At 45.1% G+C, this 12,200-nt stretch overlaps 1 protein-coding gene across 13 annotated transcripts in view; it reads left to right on the plus strand.

The window, feature by feature from the left end:
* The window catches only part of RBMS3 (RNA binding motif single stranded interacting protein 3), a 929,122-nt gene that overhangs the window by 498,679 nt on the left and 418,243 nt on the right, over nucleotides 1–12,200 (plus strand). For 11 of the 13 annotated variants that reach the window (XM_068152893.1, XM_068152894.1, XM_068152892.1 and 8 more), the window contains one exon: nucleotides 6,668–6,837. In XM_068152893.1, the coding sequence (XP_068008994.1) occupies nucleotides 6,668–6,837 (170 nt within the window). The remainder of the gene's footprint in view (nucleotides 1–6,667; nucleotides 6,838–12,200) is intronic. The other 2 variants (XM_068152896.1, XM_068152904.1) reach the window with 1 other exon arrangement.

Here is a 12,200-nt window from a genome sequence, read left to right on the forward strand (position 1 = left end):
GTTAGATGTCTAGGAAAAGACCTGACTATGTAGGGAAGCATCCAAGAGGAGCTCTGGCTTCCAGGCCTTCATTGTCTGGATGGGAGTGACGTAAGAGTCATGGCTGGATTCTCTGAAACTGGTGAATGCCCTGCAGACTCTTGAAGAAAATCATGACTTGAGATTCCTTGACCTCAGCCTTTCTAAAATGCAAGAGGTTTCTGTGTTGCCAATTTCAATGGTCATTGTTTGTTCACTTTTCTCTTGCACCTGGCTGTGATTGAGAAATACAGTTTATCTCTTCTTGTTGCTACTCACTGAGGAAGCCAACCAAAGGCAGAAGGGTTGCTGTGGCTTTTATCTGGTTCTGTTTATTATACTTGTGCTACCTCTCCATTTATTCTTCAACTGTGATGACTGCCTTTTGTTTAGTGTGAGATTTGTCATTCAGCCAGCTCCAAAACCCCATCAGAAGTTTACAAGAGGCCAGTAAGTTGTTGGCATCCTCTCTTCATTACTATAACTGGCTAGTAAGAACCCTCCAGCTCTCAAAATGACTACTGTGTACAGCAGGCTGTGAAGAGAGCAGCCTTTTGCTAGTGTGAGCTGTAAATTCATACTTGCACAATTTATGTGTATTTACTTTGCCTTATTTTAATCTCTTGATCAGGAGGTAAGGGAATTGTGTAGCAATTGGGCTCTACATGACATGAATCTAGCAGCTGGAAAGCACTCAGTACAGAGAGAAATGGATAGTGTATGTTCACAATTAATTAATTAATGTGTTAATGCAGGACTGTGTTGTATGCTCATTTTGAAATATGTAAAATATGCATTATGATAAGAGAAGTCAGTGTATTGTTGATAATGGGGAATCTTCCCAAGACCTTACTTTCAAGTGGTTAAGAGAGTACAAATGTGGGATAGCCAAAGGTGAACACAAATAAATTGGCTTGCCTGTTAGCATAGCTGTCCAGATGCATCCTAGGCTCTGAGGCCACTCCAAACCCACAAGCCTGACTACTTCAGAAACCTGCCAAGGAGCCAGCTGCTGCTAATAAAACACTCTACAACTTGGCTTGTGATTCCCATCCAAAATGGGATATGAAATGAAAAATATTTGAAATTTGTCATTTTAAATAGTGTGTTACTGGGGGGGGAATGCTTTAGACAAAACTTGCAGCAAGTGAAAAACTTCATAAGAGTACTGTGGTTGCCATGGGAAGATAAATACCATTCTTGTGGATGTTGGAAGGAGGAATGGTGTTTAGTTAGTGAAGAAGAGGCTTCTAGTTTGGCATTTCTGGTTTATTGTGTAAGGAAGACCAAGATACATCATCATTCATGCTTAGCTATGCACATTTGCATGGGACACTTTGTTTCAGCAAGCTCAGCTTTAGTGTTTAAGAACAAGGGGTACGTTCCTGACACTGGATAAGAATGAAGCACATTAATTGCTCACTTTTAAAGAATGGGAAACGAGAAATTTCTTTCATTTTTCAAAGACAGAAACAAATCTTATTAGCCAGCCATGCTAAATTAGTAAGCTGCTTGGAATGAGCTACAAACAGTTCGTTCCCCTTACACTCCTCATTAGAATAGAATAGAATAAACCAGGCTGGAAGAGACCTTCAAGATCATCGCGTCCAACCTATCATCCAACACCACCCAACCAACTAACCCATGGCACCAAGCACCCTGTCAAGTCTCCTCCTGAACACCTCCAGCGATGGTTACTCCACCACCTCCTTGGGCAGCCCATTCCAATGGGCAATCACTCTTTCTCTGTAAAACTTCCTCCTAACCTCCAGCCTAAACCTCCCCTGGTGCAGCCTGAGACAGTGTCCTCTTGTTCTGGTACTGGCTGCCTGGGAGAAGAGACCAACCTCTGCCTGTCTACAGCCCCCCTTCAGGTAGTTGTAGAGAGCAATAAGGTCACCCCTGAGTCTCCTCTTCTCCAGGCTAAGCAACCCCAGCTCCCTCAGCCTCTCTTCACAGGGCTTGTGTTGCAAGCCCCTCACCAACTTTGTTGCCCTTTTCTGGACACGCTCCAGCAAGTCAAACTCCTTCCTAAACTGAGGGGCCCAGAACTGGACACAGTAATCGAGGTGTGGCCTAACCAGTGCAGTGTACAGGGGCAGGATGACTTCCCTGCTCCTGCTGGCCAAACTGTTCCTGATGCAGGCCAGGATGCCACTGGCCCTCATTGAAAAGTGAAGCATGAGAATTGACAAAGAAAGTGGTTGCATTGGTTGTTTGAAAACTTAATGGCAAAGCCAGCTCTGAATTCCATCTTCCTTTAAGTAAAACATGTAGATTTTGCCTGATTCTAATGCTGCAGGTCCTGTGCTGGTTTGGCAAAACATCTTTCCCAGATTTCTACAGTAGGTGTCAGGGTGTTTTGAGCCAATTTGGAAAGCGGTGCTCCTTATGGCTCTTAGAGCAGAGAAGTTAAGTCCTTTGTTCGCAGCCACAGAGGGGCCCTGCGTCAGAACAAGGCACAGATTTCCTGCTGTGCAGGTGGCTCCCCAGGCAGCACCCTGCTTTGGCATTGCCTGGGATCCTGTAGCAAGTGTCACAGTATCACTTAGGTTGGAAAGGACCTCGAGGATCATCGAGTCCAACCTATCAACACAGACCCCATGACTAGACCATGGCACCAAGTGCCACGTCCAATCTCCCCTTGAACGCCTCCAGGGTCGATGACTCAACCACCTCCCCGGGCAACCTGTTCCAATGCCGAATGACTCGCTCGGTGAAGAACTTCCTCCTCACCTCGAGTCTAAACCTCCCCTGGCACAGCTTGAGGCTGTGTCCCCTTGTTCTGGCGCTGGTTGCCTGGGAGAAGAGGCCAACCCCTTCCTGGCTACAACCACCTTTCAGGTAGTTGTAGAGGGCAATGAGGTCACCCCTGAGCCTCCTCTTCTCCAGGCTAAACAATCCCAGCTCCATATCTGGGATCATCATCAGGTTGCCGTTCATTTCTTTCGCTCCGTTTATTCACTGCAGATTAACCAACCAGACCCTTTGCTCATTTGGAGGCAAAATGCATGCTTCTGCCATCAGCCATGCACTCATCGGCTCAGGAAACAAGAATTCAAAGCTTTCTTCTGACCTGAAGCTTTTAGTCTGGCATCTGGCCAGAAGATGTCATCAGCCCTGCTATAAGCAACTTTGTAATCTTTCTGCAGCGGGTATTCTGGGGTATTTGGTATGCATGGAAATTACTGTGGGCTAGAGTGGCTGAGATTTATTAGTGGAGGGGATTTGGAGTACAGCAGTGCTTGCTGGTCTGAGAGGGTCAGCGTCTTCCAAAGTGGAGTGCAGCTATCTCTCTGCCCATCCTTGAAGCCTGTCCCAGGATGCTGGTGTGAATCTGGCCGTCTGTGTGTGCCTGCTTTTTGAAAAGCTCCTGCTTGAGAGACCACCTATCCCTCTGGGTATATACTAAGGACTATTGCTTTGTTGTGGGTTTATTTTCATAGCTGTGTCCTTAAAATCAGTCTAAATGTAGCTTCTATTCACTTCTAGGTCCCCTTTCAGCTGGCCAATGGGGACAACATGTCTTAAGCTTAAATTAGAATTAGGCCCCCAGTGCTTTCCTCTCTGTGAGGATAAAATCTTATAATAGAATGAAAATTGCTCTTTGTATTTCAAAGGTATCTTTCCACTTGTGTTTGGTTTTTTCTTTCTTTTTTCTCTTTTTTTATTAGGTTGGTGTGAGAAGAAACTATTTGCTTTTTACAACAATAAAAAATAATTATTGATGTCCACAGCACTTTATTAAGTTTATAGAAAATTCTGCCCTTGCTCTATGTCATTTATGTGCATTCAGTGTGCATGGTAAAGTTGGAGATGCTTATCAATGCTCCAAATGTGCCAGGTTACCGTGGGATATTTCCTGGGCCCTTGGTAAACAATAGCCAAACATGTGCTATACACAGTCACATCTACCTCTACCATGGCCCTGGAATGCCCAGAGATTTAAATACTTGGATCTATATACTTGCTGGAGGTTACTTGCTGGAGGTTACTTGCTGGAGGTTACTGGCTGGAAAGTAGCCCTGAGGAGAGAGACTTGAGGGTGCTGGTGGACAAAAAGCTCAACATGAGCTCTCAATGTGCACTTGCAGCCCGCAAAGCCAATCAGATCCTGGGCTGCATCAGGAGAAGTGTGGCTAGCAGGTCGAGGGAGGTGATCCTCCCCCTCTACTCAGCCCTGGTGAGACCCCACCTGGAGTACTGTGTCCAGTTCTGGAGCCCCTATTACAAGAGGGATGTGGAGGTGCTGGAACGTGTCCAGAGAAGGGCCACAAGGATGATCAGAGGGCTGGAGCACCTCTCCTATGAGGACAGACTGAAGGAGTTGGGGCTGTTCAGTCTGCAGAAGAGAAGGCTCCCAGGTGACCTAATTGTGGCCTTCCAGTATCTGAAGGGGGCCTACAGGAGGGCTGGGGAAGGACTTCTCAGGATCTCAGGTAGTGATAGGACTAGGGGGAATGGAATGAAGCTGGAGGTGGGGAGATTCAGGCTAGATGTGAGGAGGAGGTTCTTCCCCATGAGAGTGGTGAGACCCTGGAATGGGTTGTCCAGGGAGGTGGTCGAGGCCCCGTCCCTGGAGGTGTTTAAGACCAGGCTGGATGAGGCTCTGGCCAGCCTGATCTAGTGTAGGGTGTCCGTGCCCATGGCAGGGGGGTTGGAACTGGATGATCCTTGTGGTCCCTTCCAACCCTGAATGAAACTATGAAACTACTGTTACCTGTATTTTTACCCAGCCAGGCTATGGCTGTGATGTGGAGCTGGTTTTCAGGACGTGTTTATATCACCAGGGCATCACTGAGGCGGTTTCCCGTGCTGGTACTCAGGATTGCTGTTTCAGCTCTCAGTTTCTGGGAATGACATTGAAACATGGGAGGGTGGGGATTACTCGGTGATAAAATGTGTGTGCAGAGAAATATGATCTGTGTGCATTAATGCTTTTGATTGTCAGCAAAAAGTATCTACACAGATAGGGAAGGAAGCTCGTTGCCCTTTGTCTTTTACCATAGCTGAGAGTGAATGTCATTGCTTTCTAGCATTGCAATTGCATTGTCTTAGTATGATTTTTCTTTTTCTTTTAATGGGTCCTACTTGAGACATATTAAGACCAGGCTAGATTGCAGAGTAGCTCTGATGTCCTGAGGCTTGATGGTGTGTTTCCACTCTCCTGGTTTAAACTGGAGAAACTAGGAGGAAGGAAGGAGAAGGCAGCAGAAAAGGCATCACTGCAATTGTGGTGCTTTATGTATTTCATCAAAACCCCTGAGCTTCACCCATGCTTGACGTTCCCTGTATGTTCTCCAGCTTTTTCTGGTTCTGAGTGAAGGGAATTGTTTGATAGAGTGTCGAGCTACTAACTAAAAATATCCATCTACCAAGGCTCTAATTTAGTGTGTGCACTATTATAAGTGCTAAAGTAAGGCTGCTAAAATGAAAGGGGCAGTTGATTAGCATGATCAAAATGACTCACAGACTTAAATATTCTCTCTGTTCAAGGCCTAAATGTAGAGTGAGCATATTAGAAGTCACTGAAGTGTCACTGCTATTGTAATGAAAATGGTGTACGCTTTGCTTTGACTAGTCCATTAACTCATCATGGTTAACTTAGCACTGGCCAAAGGTTGACCTGCTGTTGTGACCATGTATACTTCTACACTGATCAGCTCCTAGAACTGGGATTTACCCCTTCACAGTAGGTGTTTATGTTCCTGGGGATTTCAGTATCCCCAGCTGCCCAGCCAGAGACTTGGCCTGAAGCATTCCCCAGTTTCTGCAACTTCTCCCCTAGATCCTGATTAGTCACAGCAGTGATAAGACACAGCCTTCTCCTTCCAACCACTTCTCTGTTTTCCTGACAAGAACTGTGTGCTGTAAGTAAATCTGCTGATAACAGTCAGAGAGCTAGGGATGGTTGCAGTAGCTTAAAACCCCTGTTGTTGCTCCAGATCAGAGGTACTTAGTTAATTTTATAGCATGTGTGTTTGTCTTCTTTTATAACTTGTATTTACCAGGGAGTAAGGGAAGAGTGTTTTTTTCCTTGTGAGAACACTTCCCTCTTTAAGTGTAGTTGTTCAGAAGTGGATGAAGTTTTGAGAGCTGCTGGAGGTCTTAGCTTGATCATCTCTTCCAAACTCTGTTTGCCTGTTGTATTGAAAGGAGCATCTAAAGGCTGCTCTGGAAATTTTTCCCCTTTTCAGGCTAGCCAATTCTTTGCCACTTGACTTTGCAGTGTACTGGATACACTTCATGTTTAGAAAAGACTTCTGGCATCAGCTTCTGTACCTTTGCCTTTATGTTTGTCTTAGAGTATTCTTGAAGCAGATCGTGTTATCCGTTACTCCCGAGTCTCTGTGATTTCAGGGCTTTAGTTTGTGGTTTAGATGAAACAGTTTTATAATCTAGCTACTTTAATTCCAGGTTAAAAAGAAGTAAAATAATCCACTTCAAAGCCATGACTAACACCAAAATCTTGGCCCCACCTTGGCATTGTGGGCTCAAGGTGGGTGCGGGTGGGCGCATGCGCTATGGGCACAGGCAGCGGGAGGTGGTCAGGAAGGTGCATAGCTCAGGTGTTACCTGGGTAAAGTACATGACTCTGCCATGCTTTTGCTATCCAGTAAACAGCCTTTTTGTTCTGTTTTGTTTCCAGCAGTCCTATGCACCAGCTCCCCACCCCATGGCTCCTCCCAGCCCCAGCACAAACAGCAGCAACAACAGCAGCAACAACAGCAGCGGAGAGCAGTTGAGTAAAACCAACCTGTACATTCGAGGCCTTCCACCCGGCACCACTGACCAGGACCTTATCAAGCTGTGCCAGCCGTAAGTGCGCTTAAAATATTCCATGACTTTGGGCAGGAAAATGTCAAAGCTGGCCTTTCAGTTTGCACTCGTGTCTGTCCACAAAAAGACATCAGAAGCCCCCAGCACTTGAAAGTCAACCATTATTCCTTTAGTTTGAACAGCTAATTAATGCCTGTTGAAAACCTGCAGATGATGAGTTTCGGGGCATAGAGAGACGAGGGATTTCACACGGCCCTCTGTTTATTTTAATCTGGTTTCTTCTGTTAAAATAAGTATTTTCATAGCAAGAACACCTCCTTAATGACAGATTTTATAGTTACAATGATCTGTGACTCAGAGCATACAACAAAACGTGGGTGTTCCCACCTCAGGCATTTATCATGCCTTTTGATTGCTGTGTAACACATGGCTGGGCTCAAAGATTGAGAAGCATGAAACCCACTGAAGGTAGCCTTGTAGCCATCTAATTAACTGCAATTCCACTGAAAAATAATGATGTAGAAAGCAACACCTTCTACTGCCCTCTTTATCTTGGGAGTGATATTTGCAGATTATAGTGATAAATATCCATTTCACTATATTTTATTCATGTTGAAATGGGAGAGGCAGCAAGAAAATAGCTTTTTGCTCCTCATGAAAAGAAGTATTTCCTAAAATTTTGCACCCTGTTGCCCCTCTTCACTCCACTGAATGTAGTGGATAATGAGAAGAACACCAACACCTCATGACTGCTAAACCATGGCATCAAGTGCCCCATGTCCAATCCCTTTTTGAAGACCTCCAGGTGACTCAACCACCTCCCATCCCTGGAGGTGTTCAAGAGGGGATGGTCATGGCACTTGAAGCCATGGTTTAGTAGTCATGAGGTGTTGGGTAGCAGGTTGGCCTTGATGATCTCTGAGGGTTTTTTCCAACCTTATTGATTCTATGATTCTTACTGATTCTATGAATCTGGAAACTTTCAAGAATTTGGGGGAATTTCCAAAATCCTGGTTGTTATTGATGTCATGTGGGAGGGGAATAATACAGTTTGAGATCCCAACTAGAGATCACTAGGTGGAATCTATGATAACAAATTTTTGTGTGTGTGTGTTGAAATAAGACATTGAAAGATTTGAAAACCAAAAACCCACTCTTGATATGATGCAGAACTGCAGTGCTTTTGCTCTAATCTATTCCAAAAGACAATAGCAGCTCTGATATTTTTCATCAAGCATCAACTTTTCAAATGAAATTTGGTACAGTAAAGGGTGATCCAGTGACCTGAATCCAAACTGCTGCTGTTTTGAAACTTTTAGTTGGAGCAATAATTTGGTGAGAGGTTACAATTTTACATCATTTTGCCTTTCTTGATTTGGATTTAAAATGCTGAAAGACTTTAAGTCTGCTTTATGAAGACTTGGCTGGCCGGGACTGGAACTAGCAGTCTCACTGAAATGGTGTCTGAACTTCAGCAAAATTGTGTGAGCTTGAAACTCTTCCCTGGACTTTCTCCTACTAAAGGTGCTACAAGGTAGAACTAGCTCAGTGTTTGCAGGAGTGTAGCATGCTGGTGATTTTTCCTCTTTTATGCAAACTGAATTGTGAGCATATCTGTGTGATATTCATTCATTGACACTTCCCACTCAGGACAATCACAAACAATGCCACCTGAAGGGCCAGATTCTCAGCAGGTGTAAACAGACTGTAATCTGCTGGTATTCAAAAAGCTGTTTTTCTATAGACCTTCTTGCAGTTTGACCCTGTCAAAGTTCAGACAAATGCTTTCAGCTAATCCAAACCGAACTAACTCTTCCTAGAGGACCCTCATGGCTTTGGCACTTGGTGTGAGGCTGTGGTATGATTGGTGCCACCTGAATCATGAAGCTCAGAGAGCTTGTTCCTACCCTTTGTCTGCTCATGGGAAATGCACACGCATCAAGCATCTGAGAGTTCCTTTCAGCACTGTGGCAAAATTTTTCATGTGCTCCACAAACATAGTCTGGTTTATGATTAAAGAGTTTTCTCTTGCTGTCATGAAGTTCCTGTGTGAAGAAGTTCTATACAGAAAGAGTGATTGCCCATTGGAATGGGCTGCCCGGGGAGGTGGTGGAGTCGTCGTCATTGGAGGTGTTCAGGAGGAGACTTGATGGGGTGCTTGGTGCCATGGGTTAGCTGTTTGGGTGGGTTGGATTGGTTGATTGGTTGGACACCATGATCTTGAAGGTCTCTTTCAATCTGGTTTGGTTTATTCTAATAAAGGTTATTGTAATAGATGCTCTTTAAGAGAAATGCTGACTTGGATTTCTGCTGATTTTGTGTCTTTTAACTGAATGGAAGTGACAGGGAAACCAGGTAGTTGTTCTGGGCCTTTTTTGTTTGGTTGGTTGGTTTTTCTGTTTGGTTGGTTGATATGTTTTTTGTTTGGTTGGGTTGGTTGGTTTGTTTGTTTTTCCCCAGAATATTAAAAGTGTTTATTAAAGCAAAAGGGAAAACAATGTAGGGAAATTCAAACACCTGAAAAGGTGAGAATTTGTCACGGCAGGATGTAGCTTTTTAAAGTAATATAGTGAAAGACCTTTTCTTAGCCAGTGCAGGTAGTATCCACCTGTACATAGTGTCTCACAACCTCACTGTAGAGAGGGTGTTGAGATGCTGGAACAGGTTGCTTAGGGAAGGGGTGGATACCCCCTTCCTGGAAGTTTTCAAGGCCATGTTGGACAGGGCCTTGAGCAGCCTGGTCTAGTGAAAGGTATCCCTGCCCATATCAGTGGAGGTGGAAGTAGATGATCTTCAAGGTCCCTTCCAACCCAAACTAATCGGATTCTATGACAAAAGCCTAAATCCTTTCTCTCTTTTCCTCTTCCCCAATATCATAGAATGCATAATGTATAGCAGCAATCTGCAGCTGTATGAGCAAGACATATGTCTGCCTCTTCAGAAATGATCATTTTCTGTGGAGCTCACTTAGCTTACATGTCTGGAATCTCTTTAGGTGTTACAGATTTCATCTGAACAGGTATTCACAGAACAGCAGAAGGTGCTGGCACTTAGGCTTCCTGCATAGAACTGTTAGCATAATTGTCTGCAAGATGTGAGGTGAAGACCTGAATTTCAGACAATAAACCATGCTGTTTTGCAAAACAAGTGGGATTTCTGGGAGCTGTGTTTAAGGGAACTGTTCACCAAAACTGGCTTATGTGCAGGACACTGATAGAATAGAATAGAATTAAGCAGGTTGGAAAAGACCTTCGAGATCATCAAGTCCAACCTATCACCCAACACCATCTAATCAACTAACCAAGTGCCTCATCTAGTGCTTAGATGTAAGTGCTGTGTGACTGCACTCAAGATGACCTGTTCCATAATCTTGTCTGGCACTGAGGTCTGCCTGACAGGTCTGTAATTCCCTGGCTCATACAACTGGCCCTTCTTGTGGTGGATGGGCACCATGTTGGCCAGCTTTTAGTCTTCTGGGACCTCTCCAGTGAGCCAGGACTGTTGAAAAATGATGGAAAGCGGCTTGGCCAGCTCATCTGCCAGCTCTCTCAGCACCCTAGGATCGATTCCATTCGGTCCCATGGACTTGTGGGGATCCAAGTGCCTAAGCAGGTCTCTAACTACTTCCTCCTGGATTACAGGGGAACTATACTGCTCCCTGATGCCATCTGCTAGCTCAGAAGGCCAGTTGTCTGGAAGACAGCCTATCTTGCTATTAAAAATTGAGGCAAAGAAGGGGCCCTAGGCTAGCTGCTAGTGTCTAAAATGAGCCCTTCTGAACCCATTTCCTCCGCTCCAGCATGTGACAAGGCCACCAGCAGTGCAACTGTCACTTGTAATGCCTGGTGTTTGGCAGTTCTAGGGAATAATGTTCTCAACTCATGGTATTTCTCTCTCAGGGAATACTGGAAGTGCCTTTGGTTTTGTGCATTTATCACAGCCCATTCAGTTTCCAGATTTATTCCAGCAAGGAGGCCACCCTGGAAGTGGTGTGCGCAACATGTTGTATTTAATTGCAGTTAGCCAAGTGGGTTAATGGCAGAGAAATAATTTAATCCCAATTGTTTGATAAAGCACAGGGCTGTTTTGATGAATCCTACGTGCTTTTCTGTATTTCTGCCACGGGGTTTTGGGTGGTGTGTGTGTTTTGCACACTGAACAGGAAACAGCAGCTTGGGGCACCATCGGTGCTTGAAGTGCAGAGTCCATTACACACAATGTCAGACATTTCTGACAAATGTTCTGACACTATCAAACCTTTTATCAATTTAAGAGTAACCTTGTCACAGTAATCTGTCAAACTGTTCATATAACTAAAGGAAAACAAGTCATCATAGGGCTGTACAGGAGCTGAGTAAATAAAAAAAGAAATTGCTAGTGGAAGGCTTTCCTTTGTGCGGTTTTCATCCTCAGTATGGGCTTTAAAGTGTGTCCAGCCAAGTTGCATCAAATCCTCCTTTGCAGCAGGGAGTTGTTATGTTACACTGCATTTATTAGAATGGCATAGAATAGAATTAACCAGGTTGGAAGAGATCTTTGGGATTATAGAGTTGAACCTATCATCCAACACTATCTAAGTGACTAAACCATGACACCGAGCACCCCATCCACTCTCTTCCTGAACATCTCCAGTGACAGTGACTCCACCACCTCCTTGGACAGCACATTCCAATGGCCAATCACTCTTTCTATGAAGATCTTCTTCCTAACATCCAGCCTAAACCTCCCCTGGTGCAGCTTGAGACTGTGTCCTCTTGTTCTGTTGGTGGTTGCCTGGGAGAAGAGACCAGCCTCCACCTGGCTACAACCTCCCTTCAGGTAGTTGTAGACAGCAATAAGGTCTCCCCTGAGCCTCCTCTTTTCCAGGATAAGCAATCCCAGCTCCCTCAGCCTCTCCTCATAGGGCTTGTGCTCCAAACCCCTCCCCAGCTTTGTTGCCCTTCTCTGGACACATTGCAGCAACTCAACATCTTTCCTAAACTGAGGGGACCAGAAGTAGACACTACTCAAGGTGTGGCCTAACCAGTGCTGAGTATAGGGACAGAATGACCTCCCTGCTCCTACTGGCCACACTGTTCCTGATACAGGCCAGGATGCCATTGGCCCTCTTGGATGCCTGTGCACACTGCTGTCTCATGTTCAGCCTACTATCAACCAGTACCCCCAGGTCCCTCTCTGCCTGGCTGCTCTCCAGCCACTCTGACCCCAGCCTGTAACACTGCATGGGGTTGCTGTGGCCGATGTGCAGAACCTGGCACTTAGATGTGTTCAATCTCATGCCGTTGGACTCTGCCCATCTGTCCAGCCTGTCAAGGTCCCTCTGCAGAGCTCTTCTACCCTCTAACAGATCAGCATGTTTAGCAATTAGGAATCCATTGTGTTTTTACATAGGTATCTGCTGG

Source organism: Melanerpes formicivorus, unplaced genomic scaffold (genome assembly GCF_026170545.1).
Source record: "Melanerpes formicivorus ecotype bairdi unplaced genomic scaffold, bMelFor1.0.p_v2 SCAF_24, whole genome shotgun sequence".
Classification (NCBI taxonomy): domain Eukaryota; kingdom Metazoa; phylum Chordata; class Aves; order Piciformes; family Picidae; genus Melanerpes; species Melanerpes formicivorus.